Source organism: Gastrolobium bilobum, unplaced genomic scaffold, assembly GCF_033153095.1.
Source record: "Gastrolobium bilobum isolate Gb01-03AN ecotype WA unplaced genomic scaffold, APGP_CSIRO_Gbil_v1 utg52616, whole genome shotgun sequence".
In the NCBI taxonomy this organism is placed as follows: Eukaryota; Viridiplantae; Streptophyta; class Magnoliopsida; order Fabales; family Fabaceae; genus Gastrolobium; species Gastrolobium bilobum.
Genome location: NW_026895587.1, coordinates 107,684 through 122,375, shown reverse-complemented (window position 1 = coordinate 122,375; position 14,692 = coordinate 107,684). Strand labels below are relative to the sequence as shown.

At 36.1% G+C, this 14,692-nt stretch overlaps 1 protein-coding gene across 6 annotated transcripts; it reads left to right on the top strand.

Annotated features, from left to right (window-relative positions):
* The first annotated feature begins 10,107 nt into the window (after positions 1-10,107).
* LOC133318031 (BEL1-like homeodomain protein 1) lies at positions 10,108-14,339 on the top strand. 6 transcript variants are annotated; one of them, XM_061519970.1, is made up of 6 exons: positions 10,122-10,136; positions 10,360-10,470; positions 11,262-12,097; positions 12,603-12,976; positions 13,087-13,147; positions 13,224-14,339. In XM_061519970.1, exons 3-6 carry the CDS (start codon positions 11,321-11,323, stop codon positions 14,067-14,069), a joined length of 2,058 nt encoding a protein of 685 aa, XP_061375954.1. In that variant the 5' UTR covers positions 10,122-10,136; positions 10,360-10,470; positions 11,262-11,320; the 3' UTR covers positions 14,070-14,339. The 6 variants fall into 6 exon arrangements, with proteins under 6 accessions (XP_061375964.1, XP_061375954.1, XP_061375986.1 ...); XM_061519980.1 differs by having other exon boundaries at positions 10,108-10,470; positions 11,273-12,097; XM_061520002.1 differs by lacking the exons at positions 10,122-10,136; positions 10,360-10,470 and having other exon boundaries at positions 10,482-12,097; positions 13,224-13,413; positions 13,522-14,339.
* Positions 14,340-14,692: the final 353 nt, after the last annotated feature.

Sequence of the window (14,692 nt, the reverse complement as noted above, 5' to 3'; positions counted from 1 at the left end):
ATAGATTACAACTCATTTGAATCCTCATTCGCTTTAGTTAATTGACTTGGTGTTTGAGTGGCATTTAATTTTATTAAAAGACAACTATATAAGGGGTGTACAAGTTAAAAAACAAAAGAAGGAGGCCATACCAGAATGATGTACCCGTAATTCAATGAACTTGACATGGCCCTCTCGGTATCTATCAGCTAATCTCTTGACTCATGAGCCATCACGATACCAAGGAACATGTGTAGTGAAAACGAACTCACCATCAGAGACCAAGTAACCAAATCACAAGCAAAGGTTTGGATAACAAAAGGCAGAGAGGTAGGCAGAAATTGGGGACACAACAATAGCTGCCTGCTTTACAACTACATCACAGTAGACAGATACATAAGCACCTATCCTTCGTAAACATCAATATTTAATTACATATGTTTTTTATTTTTAAGAAAAAATTCTCCAATCGATCATTAATTAACCTGTTCGAGCTAGATAAAATCATAAAAATGGCAAAATAAAACTCGAGATCATTAATCAAATTAAAATAAAATTGTATCATCTGATTCACATACTTAGTAGTATTCAATATATTTTGTTTTAATATAATTATGTTATTTGAATTTTTTAATTTTTAATTAATCAATTAATAATAATAATAATTTTAATAATAAAGTTCTTAAAATGGAAAACAAGAAATAATCATTTTAGTGGTTGATGGTTGATGAATGATTCAATAATTGAAACTTTTCAAATGACATTTTCAAATTTATCAAAAACCAAAAATGAAGGACCACAAGGGAAAATGAGATTGTTTTTTAGTGCAGTTACTTGCTGATGTAGGCACATTAATGTGTGTAAGTCGTAGCAGCTTGGTGGCGGCACGTAGAAGTGGGGTTGTAAGTAGGTTTATGATGGCCCCAGTACTTTTGTGGCAATATTGGGGTTCTTTTGTACTCACATTGGTCTTTACTCCTTTAGTTGAGTCTCCAAGTCATGACCAAAACCCAATAAAATAGTTGCGTCTTCAGACGGGTATTCCTCCCACCAAAAAGAATCCCAAAGTAGAGATCACGAAACACCCTCAACTCCTCCTCTTTTGTTTGCTAGTTAAAACTTGGGTCCACTCTAGTAAAAATACCCTTTTGCCACATGCCCAGTCAACAAATTTGAGGCACACTATAGTATAGCTTAATTTTTGAATTGCTAATGGAGAGTAGAAATTTAAAATTCAGTTTTTGCGCCATTTACTTTTTCAAAAGGAAAAAAAATAAATCACATTTTACTTCTTATTGTTAAAAAACTCAATACTGGAGAAATGCTTCTTCATTGCTTTAAGTGTTCCTCTCGTAGGTATATTTATCAGAGTAAATAATAACAAACTAACAAATTCCTAGGATCAGAATATACAGAATTGTTACAACTCAGAGCCTATTTGCTATGAAACAAATTTCCTAAAAATAACTCAGTTAAGATTCTGAGAATACAACAATATTTCAAACTCAACCTTTGAATTTAATTATCTGTTTCAACACTCCCCCTCAAGTTGGTGCGTGTATATCCAACATGTCCAACTTGCAAAGTATACTTCCATGTGCTTTAACAGAGATTGCTTTGGTTAGGCCATCTGCCAACTGATCTTCAGATTTGATGTAAAGAATATTAATAATTTTTTGATCCACCTTCTCCTTTATGAAATGCCTGTCAACATCTACATGCTTGGTTCTATCATGTTGAACCGGATTTTGTGCAATTTCAATGGCAGCCTTATTGTCACAGTAAAGGTTCATAGGGCAATCATTTCCTAATTTTAAATCTTCAAGGACATTCTTAATCCACAGAAGTTCACAAATGCCATATGACATACCTCTAAACTCAGCTTCGGCACTTGATCCAGAAATCACCTTTTGCTTTTTGCTCCTCCATGTGACTAGATTCCCATCAACAAAGGTTAAATAACCCGAGGTAGACTGCCTTGTAGTCTGGTCTCCTGCCCAGTCAGAGTCAGTATATCCTTCTATGCCTTCTTTTTTATTTTTCGAAAAAAGAAGATCTCTTCCAGGTGATCCTTTTAAGTATCTCAGAATTCTAAAGGCAGCCTTCATGTGTCCTTCACTAGGAGAGTGCATAAACCTGCTCACTACTCCTACTGCATAACAGATACCTGGTCTTGTATGAGATAAATAGATAAGTTTTCCCACTAGCCTCTGGTACTTGCTAATATCAGTTTCAATTTGATCTGGGAAAATACCAAGCTTGTGATTTACTTCTATTGGCGTGTCAACTGGTTTGCAAGCTAGCATTCCAATCTCAGATAACAAGTCTAAAACGTATTTCCTCTGTGATAATGCTATTCCTTGTTCGGATCTTGTGACTTCAATGCCCAAGAAGTACTTCAGTTGACCCAAATCTTTCATATCAAATTCAGTGGCTAAGTGTTGTGCAAGAGATTTCAGCCCCTCCTCATCATCTCCAGTCAAGATCATATCATCTACATAAACTATGAGGATAGTTATTTTACCTGCCCTGTGCTTGAAGAATAAGGTGTGATCTGCATTACTCTGAGTATATCCATATTTTTTCATTGCTTGAGAAAATCTCCCAAACCAAGCCCTTGGTGACTGCTTTAGACCATATAGTGCCCTTTTTAACTTGCACACTGCATTCTCCTTTGAAGAAGAGAGCTTCACTCCAGTGGCACATCCATATAAACTTCCTCTTCCAATTCTCCATTCAAAAAAGTATTTTTTACATCAAATCGTCTTAATTTCCAGTCTTTGTTTGCAGCCAAGGAAATCAGAATCTGGATTGTGTTTAACTTGCCAATAGGAGCACAAATCTCTTGTTAATCCACACCATACTTCTGGGTATAGCCTTTAGCCACTAATCTTGCCTTGAATCTATCAATATTCCCATCAGCTCTTAATTTTACATTGAAGACCCACTTGCATCCAATTGTTTTCTTGTATTTTGGTGGTTGCACTAGTTCCCAGGTGTTATTTTTCTGAAGTGCTTCCATTTCTACCTCCATGGCAGCTTTCCACTTTGGATCATCCAAAGCTTCCTGCACACTATTCGGAATACATACACTAGACAGTTGATTAATTGTTAGAGCACATGATTCAGAGAGGTTTTGAGTAGATACATAGTTACTAATTGGGTATTTGGCTTTGACTTTTGGATCTGGTTCAAAAAGGACTTTGGTATACCTTTATTGGTCTGGACAGACCTTCTAATTTGAATGGGAGAATTTGGAGATGTAGGAGTTATGGATAAATCAGTTTGTATATCACTAACCTGTTCAATTTGTGTTTCATGGTGTTGTGGGGAGGAGATCTGAGGTGTAGGAATCAGACATGAAGCTTCAGGATGTGAAGAAATATTTGTCGAGCTAGAAGATGGAGTAGAGGCAACACTTGATGAAGGAGAAGGAGCAGCAACCGTGAGCTGGTCTTGGAGACGAATTTCTGCTTCTCCAAATTGATCTAGGACAGTCTCCCCCTTAGAAGAAGAAATGGAGTCTCCCCCTGAATAATATGGTGTAGATTCATAAAAAGAAACTTCCAAAGAAATATGCATTTTATGGGAAATGGGATCAAAACACCTATATCCTTTTTGTGAATCAGAGTAACCTACAAAGATACATTTTTTTGTATTAGGATCAAGTTTAGACCTAAGGTTTTTTGGGACATGGACATATGAGGTGCAACCAAAAATTCTGGGTTCAAGGTTTGTGACATGAGGAAGAGAAAAATGGGATTCAAGGACTTGTTGTGGGGTTTTGAAACCAAGAGCACGGGAAGGAGTTCGATTCAAAAGATAAGCAGCGGAAACCACAGCCTCCCCCCAATAACAAGGGGGACATTCATTTCAAAGAGAGAGGCTTAACAATTTCCAAAAGTTGACAGTTACGCCTCTCAGCCAGGCCATTTGTTGGGGTGTATATGGACAATAAGTTTGGTGTTTGATGCCATGAGATGATAAAAAATCAGAGAATAAATTGTTCATGTATTCTGAGCCATTATCAGATTGAAAAATATGGATGGCAGAAGAATATTGGTTCAATGCCATGGCATAAAATTTTTTAAATGCAAAAAAAAATTCGTTTTTATGTTTGAGTAAAGTAATCCGGACCATACGAGTGCATTCATCAATAATGGAGACATAATAATACGATTTAGAGCGAGAAGGAACTTTAGAGGGTCCCCATACATCAGAGTGTATTACTTGAAATGGAACAGAACTTTTATTGAAACTTGGATGAAAAGAAATACGATGGCTCTTGGCCAAAACACAAGTTTTACATTGAAAATCAGCAACATTCAAATTAACAAAAAAGTGGGGAAACAATTTTTGAAGGTAACTAAAGGAGGGATGACCAAGTCTCTTGTGCCAAAGCCAAGCAGCAGTGGATGAAGAGTCCAAACTCGAGACCGAAGATGCATGAATGGAAGGGAATTTATCAAGGATGGAGGATTCCAAGAGGTATAGCTTGCCGTGTCTAATTCCATAACCAAGGATCTCTTGATTCTGGTTTCCCTGAAAGACACGGAAATTAGGATAAAAAATAACCTTGCAATAAAGGTCTGAGGTTAGTTGACTGACATAAATAAGGTTAAATTCAAGATAGGGTACCACCAAAATAGATTTAAGGGTTATTGTAGGAGATAATACAGTGGAACCTTGACCAGTGATAGCCGAGGTCCCTCCATTAGCAGTAGAAATCATTGTTTTAGCAGTAGGATTAATATGAGTTAAGGCATGGGGAGTACAAACCATGTGATTAAAGGCACCTGTATCAACTATCCAAGTAGTATTACGAGAGAGTGTAGAGAAAGCATGAGACATACCTAACAGTCTTTCATACACAACATTGACAACAGGAAGAGGGGATGCGGTAGACTCAGGAGCCAAAGTGATGACCATAGCTTTGTTGAGAGCTTTCCGTCGAGGCTTCTTGGAAAAATCCCACCACTCAGAATATCCAATGAGTTCATAGTAACGGGTCTTGGTATGTCCAATATCCCCACAATACGAACAGAGAAGAGAACTGGACTTGTTGGGAAATGGTTCTTTGCGGTGTCTGGTGGAAGAGAAGCCAGAGGAAGAATGAGATGATTGAGTGAGTAGAGTAGAGGATTCAGTACCAGTGTGTGGGCGACCCATGGTGAGACGTTGGTGCTGCTCACGACGAACATAGGCATAGCTTCCCTCCAGATCAAGCTTGGGGTCCTTGCGAAGGATTTCACCACAGACAGAGTCGAAGTCAGAGTCCAGTCGTCTAAGGAAAATATGGACGCGGAGACGAGCCATGGCTGAGTGCATCTGGACAACTCCTTGAACCGTGCTACCTTGAGAAGTCAGACGGTAATCAATATCCTGGAAAATGGAAACCAGTTCATTGTAATACACCGACAAGGGACGCCCATTTTGTTTCGTGTTGAAGGAGCGCTGGTTCAATTCAAACAAATAAGATTCATCAGACCCGTCGTAGAAGGTGCGAATGCGTCCCAAATTTCAGATGCTGTTTCCAGGCGGAGAAATCGTTGCATGAGGGAGGGGTTCATCGATTCAATCAACCAGCTTTTTACACGTTTGTTCTTCGTAACCCAATTGTCGTAGGTAGGGTCTTCCACGGCTGGCTTCTCCGTTGCTCCGGTGAGATACACGGACTTGTTCCTTGCTCCAATGCGCATGTCCATCAATTGGGACCAAAGGGGATAGTCGGAGTCATCCAAAATCACAGTGACAGTGAAGGAAGAGTTGTCTTGATAAATCACAATGTTGGAGGGTTGTTGGGAGGAAGAGGCGGTGTTGAGTGGAGGGGTGACAGTGGTTTCAATGTTATTGTCATTTTCATTGTCGGTGGCCATTTCAGAGAGGAAAAAATTAGGGATTCGATACGGGTACGGGTAATTTTAGGAAAAAAAAGTTATTGAAAAGGATAAAAGAGATCTGGGTACGGGTAAATAAGATATTGGGTTGGTAATTTTAGGGTGGGTACAGGTCAGAAAGGAAGAAGGAAAAAAATGAATACGGATTAGAGGAAAAATAAGAAACCACGACGTGGGAGAAAAAACAAGGATCAGACCGCTCGTGATACCATGTTAAAACACTCAATACTGGAGAAATGCTTCTTCATTGCTTTAAGTGTTCCTCTCAGAGGTATATTTATACAGAGTAAATAATAACAAACTAACAAATTCCTAGGATCAGAATATACAGAATTGTAACAACTCAGAGCCTATTTGCTATGAAACAAATTTCCTAAAAATAACTCAGTTAAGATTCTAGAGAATACAACAATATTTCAAACTCAAACTTTGAATTTAATTATCTGTTTCAACACTTATAATTCAAAACATTTTAGACATATATCACTACCTAATAGCCATGTCACAAGAAATTTGAATAAATGACTCTTTTGTATGAAACAAGCTATATAGATCTTATTTTTAATGATTGGTACATAAGTTATGCTTGTACTATTTCCACATATCGACTTTCACCTTTGCTATCTTTTTCGTGGCCTCTTTTTGACACATTCTAACTACATTGAATTGTTTAAGTAGGAAATCCTAGACCCTTTTTTTCAGTGTTTTATTCTTTTCAAGTCATTTTCTTCAGGAAAAAAATTGGAATAAGAAAAGAATAGACAACCATGATAACATTGAAATAGATGGAACACACACAAAGGGACCATACCATGCCACTTACAAAAACCGCTTTTAATCTTTTTTATATATTGTATAGTCCCACCCATACACATAGACAGGGTGCGTTCAGTATCATAAGGTGGCAGTGACCCTTGGGATTACTATGATGTGATGCGTGCCACTTATATATAAAAAATATATGGTTACTTCAAAATCAACAGAATCCAAATCCATTTCGGGGACAACAGTACGGCCTTGTACATGTTTTGCAGTTTATTGAATCAGTTATGTCTATTGTTATGATAAAAACTTGGTTTAAATAATCAATGACCTGATTATGACTCAAATTAGCAGACTTTGTAATCTAAAGTTAATTAGTTGTTTAATTATAATATCATGTCATACTTCTCAAATGTTTCTCTAGGGAATAACATATCATATCCAAAGTAATTGAATTCCGGGTCACCATCATCATGATGATAACCTCCACCTTATTAGATTCTTGGATTCTATGATGGTTTTACTTTTCTAAATCATATACTAAGGGACATGCATCCAATTATACAGCATAAGTGATTGCTTAGTCCAAAGGGAGGAATTTGAACCTTCCAAGTTTCCTTTTCCTTTAATTCTCACATTGAAATAATCATAGACTCATGTACACACACATAAATCTTCGTCTGTGTCTACTTGTATTTTTGCGCATGACCTTAATATAATTCTTTCATTTTTAATTTTTTTACATTGATTTACCATTTTCTCCCCTTTTCCCATGCCTGTCAAAATTAATGTGAATTTAAATCAGTGATCTTAGTTGTGTTAAAAATTTGGTTGGAAGATATTTGTCACTCTTATAATTCTTTCCGACTCGACCGGATAAATTGATTAGTCAATGAATAGGTGAAAAAAATCTCAAAGTTGTGGATTTGGAAAAGAAAAGAGTAATTAAATTGTAGAAGAGATGCACTTCCCTCAAGGATAAAGTGTATAGGTCCTCATCAGCAACATATAATTAGTTATGTTATATATTCTTCATATTATGTTTGATATTAAAAGCTTTTAGTGGAATTGTATATTCCAGAACAGAGAAATTGGGTCAACTTCGTCAAATCTTCCATGACAATAAAATAGGCCTGGCTCTTTTTTTTTTTTTTTTGTTTAAGAAAGAAAAGAGAAAGAACAGAACCACATGCATCTCTAGCTCAGTTACTCAAGAAAGATTCTTCATCATTTTTGTACATTCAAGTACACCTTTGAAAACTATACATGCTTCTGACATGAATATTCATAAGTAACAGAGCACACCCTTTTGCTCTCGTTTTTACATGTGTCCTCGACAGATCCAATGTCTAGCTGTGAAAACCAGTTTGTTAATGTGTAGTTGAGTAAGAACAAAAAGTTACAATGGGTTTTCATGAAAGAATCCAAGAGAAGTATGAAATAATGAAATAAATACAATTGACATCGATCTTTACGAGAATGACAACTTGATTGCAAAAAGGCATTTCATAGAACCATCTCTATATAGTATGTTAATAGCACCTATCACTGTTTTTTCTTGTATGGATGATGGTATACCGAAATTTCTAATATATTAACATCGTATTTATATCCACCCAATAAAAACACAATATTTATACTGACATATTTTTTGAAAAGAGATAAAAAAAAAATTATATTTATATGATCCCAAAATACATAATTTATAATTTTGTTGTGAATATGAATCATAATCAATATTCAGTACAACAGTAATACCAAAGATATTTTGGATACTATAAACGAGCTACATGAATAATTGTTACTGATGGTGATTGAGAGCATTTCTAGGCTATCCAAAATTTATTAAATTAATATATATGGTCATTCTCTGTCTTTCCATGCAAATGATGGGATTAACTCACTTACACTTGAAAGGGTTATTACTAATTATTTATTTGTTCGATCTTTTCTTTCTTTGTCCAATTCTTGTTAATATTGATTTAAGAGAAGAAATTGTTGAATTACCCTATGGTTATTCCATTTTTTTTATGCATCTAAGTTATCCTTTGGGTGCCATAAAAAACTATTGAAGAAAGAGTAGGGAACAATTTTTTAAATTTCATTTTTTTTTAGGCGGAGGAAACGTGAAGGAGAATAAACGTATAAAAAAATAAGTGAGAAATATATACAATAAGCAAATTCTTGATCTACAATAACAATTTTATTGATTATATGTTATAATCCGCTGATGCCTGGTATATGCGTGATGCATTGACAGCCAAGATGGGATTACTTATTGTGCGGTCGTGATTCGATTACACATCATAAATGCACTTCATTGGGTCCCACTGCTTTTATAAGTTCTAACCCATCTTCCATTTTTCTCTCTTTTTTGTTATTACTATTTACAATCTGCTAAATTTACAAAACTCATAGTAATAGAGGTAAAATTTTGAAGATATTCATAATCAGTAAATATGCAAACAAATATTTCTGGAAAATAGTTTAGATAAGTATTTTTTTCAGCTTGGTAAGCATTAAAGTTGGTGTTATGGTAGTTGGGTTCTGTGTTCCTTAGAAATTTAATTGCTTTATCTTCAAACTCAGTCATCCAACCACAAAAAATAATATATACATATAAGTTGAAAATAAAAACATGGAAATTGTGAAAACGACAAAAAGATATTTAATGTAGAAATGAGCAATCAGATCCCTCCACCCGCTAGTTGTCCATCATCGTCATCATCCTATTTTTTTATTTTATTTTTTATTATTAAACAAACAATTAATAGACGTTTCCTCGTTTTTCAGCCATTTGTGACAACTTAGGCACCCTCGTTACATTTTCATTATCTATTATATATCTAACATGAAATAAATTTTTTTTCTTACACACCATTCGATAATTGTGTAATATTTTTTTTTTGTTAGTGGACCCTACCACTATATGCTTATGACATAATTTTTTTCGTGCAACATGAGATTAGATAAACCCAAATATATGAGTTAAATTATTTTATATTAATATAAATTATACTCTCAATTTTATCCGTTAATCCCACTTAACTTTAACGGCTTTAATTTTTTAGTTACAAAAGTTATTATATATGAGTGAATCAATTATTAAAATTAAGTGTAATACTTCTTATTTTTTCACCATATAAGAAATATATATATATATATATATATATATATTTTTTGAAAATGTTATATTTATAAAAATTATTTACAAATTCTTACAAATTATTTTATGTACCATAAATAATACACCATATACCAGAATATATTCCTTTTAATATATAGTATAATTTTTAAGAATTTATAAATAAAATATTTGTAAATATATATTTTCCAATATTTCTTAGCCAATTCTTCTCTATATCTGTCTCTTTCTCTCTCTCTCTTCATCTTTCAAAAGTTCTTTGTTGCTCATCAAAGGTTGCTTGGTTGCATCAGATTATTTGAAAAGAGAAGGGTCAAATCAAAAGAAGTTCCCCTGTTTTGATCTATTCGCAGGTACTTCTCCCAAGAAAAGGCCACAGAAAAGATAAGGAGATAACATGAACATGTTTCACTGCAGTGTTTCCACAAAATTCTCCCCTTACCCAGAATTTCAAATATAAAAAAATTAATTTTTTCAGGAAAAAATGGCCATAAATGAGTGGATAATGAAGTGAATAAAGATGGGTATCTTTTTAACCCATGTCTCTCTCTTTAACACCTTTTATTCCACTTTCAGTTGTGGTGGAATTGCAGATGATTTGAGTCTGACAAAGAGCTTTCCCCTTTGCAATTGAAGGGAATGACAAAATCCCAAAGATAGATAGATCATACATACATATTCACACAGGTGGGTTTGATGCATGTTAGCCATAACTGAATTGCTTTGGTGGGTGAGACTGTGTGTGCGTGTGCCTCCTTGTCTGTGTCTCTTTCTCTTTCTCTCTCTGTCCAAAATCTGTATCTCATAGGTTTCGGGTCATTGTAATTGAAATTCTTCTTTCCTTTGCAGTGCAGAAGTGATGATGAATCACGTGCTATAGCTACGATATCATTAATTTCATATACTAATATATAAATAATGAAAAATCTCTCCTTACCCTTTTCTCTCACTCTTGCTCTCTCCAATCTCTTTTCTACCTCTTTATTTCTTCTCTTTATAAAAAGCCTCCATGTATTTCATTCCTTTCCTTTTCTACTCTTTCTACTCCATGTGATAAAAAGAGCAAATTAATTTCATCTATGCCTTAATTTGGAACAAATAAATATACATATACCATAAAATATTGCGTGGTGTTTATCTGAAAACAATTAGTTCATTATTTATTCTTCTCTCTTTTTTTTTCATTGTTTATTTTGTATCAGGATTGTTATGTGAGAAAACTATGAAATTAGCTTCAATTCTTAAGAGTTGATTCACAGGGCTGAAAGGTAAAGCTACCACAAATAGTGTTGAATGTTGGTTTTATATATGTGGCGTATGAAAGTTGTTCATTTGTGAGCATGTTTTGTTTTGTGCTATGTTGAGATGTGTTCTAATGGGATTAAGGTGTGTGAGTTTTTTATTTTTTATTTATTATTTATTTGGATGTGATTGTGAACTTTGAAAGGCTAACACAAACCAACCAACATGTGTGCTAGTCTCTTTTCAGTGTGAAGTAACAAAGCAAAAGAAAATTGGTTTACACAAAAAAAACCCGATGGCGACGTACTTTCATAGTAATTCAGAAATCCAAGGTGGTGCTGATGGCCTTCAAACTCTTATACTCATGAACCCTGGCTATTTACACTACTCAGACACGCCGCCGCCGCAGCCTCCGCCACCACATGGCGGAAACCTTGTATTCCTCAACTCTGCTGCCACTATGGCCGGAAATAACTCTCTTGCCTCACAAAGTATCTCTCACGCGCCGCCCTCTCACACCCAACAATTTGTCGGCGTGCCACTCTCTTCTGCCTCCGAGGAGCCGTCCATACATGCCCATCACGACGTCTCCGCCTTGCATGGGTTCCTGCCACGCATGCAGTACAATCTATGGAACTCAATAGACCCCAACGCAGCGGCGGCGGCGGCGCGTGAGACATCACGCGCAGCCACTCAGGGACTGTCGCTGAGCCTGCAGGCTCAGCCGCCTGCAGTGTCCTGCGACGAGGTGCGCGTGTCTGGTGGGTCACCATCTTCTGCTTCTGGGGTAACCAATGGTGTTTCGGGTATTCAGAGTGTGCTTATGAGTTCCAAGTATTTGAAGGCAACCCAGGAACTTCTTGACGAGGTTGTGAATGTTAACAATGGCATCAAGGAACCTGCAAAGAAGGGATTTGACAAGATTAAGGTTGTTGGGGAATCATCAACTGGAGCTAGTGGAGACGGTTCAATTGGTGGGGATGGAAGTGGAAAGCTTAGCTCTGAGATATCAACTAATGAGAGACAAGAAATTCAGATGAAGAAAGCAAAACTAATCAGCATGCTTGATGAGGTAAGTAATTTTTTGTGCTCATATTTTACTCTTTTTGTGATGAGCACACAAGATTTGTTACTCTGCATTCAGTTAATTAATCTAACTAATGAAGCCTTTGTTGTATTAATAATAGTGATCACAAGTTTATGAATAAGATAACAAATGAAAAACCCAAGGGTCGGCACACTTGGTAGCGAAGTGTGTCCCAAGGATTTGAGCTTGGGTCAATCCTTGGCAAAGTTCTTTGGGATTAGAGGCAAAACCCTTAGCGACGGGAAATTAGTTTCATCCTTTTTTCGGTGACAATTATCTAATGCACCATCTCTTCCAATGAAGAGCTAGTTTTAAAGTCGTATTCCAAGGGCAAAATAGCTGGAGGGGAAATTGAAAGAGAATACCTCCTTGTTATACTAAAAGAAAAAAATGACAAATGAAAAGTTATATATAGCCTTATACTATAGTTTATAATATCGTTACTTTGTTGTTCCTAATTAATGTGGTTTTTGGGTGTTGTTGGTTGAAGGTGGAACAAAGGTATAGGCAATACCACAACCAGATGCAGATTGTGATTTCATTGTTCGAACAAGCTGCGGGAATTGGTTCTGCCAGAACATACACTGCTCTTGCATTGCAAACAATCTCTAAGCAGTTTCGGTGTTTGAAAGATGCTATAACAAGCCAAATTAGAGCTGCAAATAAGAGCTTAGGAGAAGAGGATTGCTTTGGAGGCAAAATTGAAGGTTCGAGGCTGAAATATGTAGACAATCAGCTACGGCAACAACGAGCTATCCAACAATTGGGAATGATCCATCACAATGCTTGGAGACCCCAAAGAGGATTGCCTGAAAGATCAGTTTCTGTCTTGCGTGCTTGGCTCTTTGAACACTTCCTCCACCCGTGAGTACACTTGAGTTTCCCAAAATCCCATTTTTTAAATTTTGATTGGTACTTCAAAGAATTTTTCTTTTGTTAAGTTTGTGCTGAAATAGATGATGGGTTGGTTTCAGTTATCCCAAGGATTCAGACAAACACATGCTTGCAAAACAAACAGGGCTTACCAGGAGCCAGGTAATAACCCCACTACTAACTGTTTCTTCTCTTAATTATAGCATTGATCATGTTGACAATATTGGGAATGGAACAGGTTTCAAACTGGTTCATAAATGCTCGAGTTAGGCTTTGGAAGCCAATGGTGGAAGAAATGTACGTAGAGGAGATGAAGGAGAATGAACCTAATGGGTCTGAGGACAAATCAAGCAAGAGTGGTGAAGATTCTGCTATGAAAAAACCAACTCCACAAGAGAGGTGTCCTACTTCTGAAACTGAATCTAAGAGTTTCAATTCCAAACAAGACATTTCTAAAATCCAGAACAATAATCCAATAGTTTCAGTTTCTACACCATCAACATCACCTGTTATGGGAAATGTCAGAAACCAACCAGGATTCAGCTTCATTGGATCATCAGAACTAGATGGAATCACACAAGGGAGTCCCAAGAAACCAAGGAACCATGAAATTCTGCAGTCACCAAATCGTGTCTCTTCATTTAACATGGATGTCAAACCCAATAATGCAAACAATGAACAACTCTCCATGAAATTTGGAGATGAGAGACAGAGCAGAGATGGCTACTCTTTCATGGGAAACCAAACAAACTTCATTGGTGGTTTCGGACAATACCCAATTGAAGAAATTGGTAGGTTTGATGCAGAGCAATTCACACCAAGGTTTTCTTCAGGTAATGGAGTTTCCCTCACTCTTGGTCTTCCTCATTGTGACACATTATCAGGAACCCATCAAACATTTCTCCCAAACCAGAACATTCAACTAGGAAGAAGATTGGACATGAGTGAACCAAACGAGTTTGGTGCCATAAGCTCTTCCACTTCTCACTCTTCTTCAGCTGCATTTGAGAGTATCAATATGCAGAATCCAAAGAGGTTTGCTGCACAATTATTGCCAGACTTTGTGGCTCAAATAAGACATTGAATGGAGATAGACTTTGCTGCATAATTTCTTGTAATCCTAGTGTAAAAAGAAAGAAGGGATTTTACTATAGTATAGGTTGATACCCTGCATAGAACCATTTGAGTTCTTAGATAGCATAGGGATTTGACAGTATATATATGGTTGAGGTTGTATATTATTTTTGTAAGTTTTGAAGATGGGATACATGGGTTGGTGTCATAAAGTTTCAATTGGTAAACATAACAATATATCTTCGATTGAAGAGTACATGTAATGTGATATTTTGCAAATTCTCCCTTTAGGAAAGTGAAACAATTCACCCAAACAAAACTTTAATAAATCACTCATTGACATTATCCGTTAGGTCTATTATATATAAGAGCACGTGGTAAAATGACTAAGGATACAATAATTGGGCTTGTGTGAGAGTATTCAAAAGATCAAACAACTAAGGATTTTATTGAAGATACATTATGTGTTGGCAGGCCCTTTTAGGCTCAGTCCTTTGGTCCTAATATCAAATGCCTACATGTAGAATTTCCTAGAGGGCATTCTCACTAGCATAGGATTCCATTTCTTCCTCTTGCACTGCTGCCCATGTACATTGACAATAGGTTCAACATATTTAGCCAAAGAAACTAAGT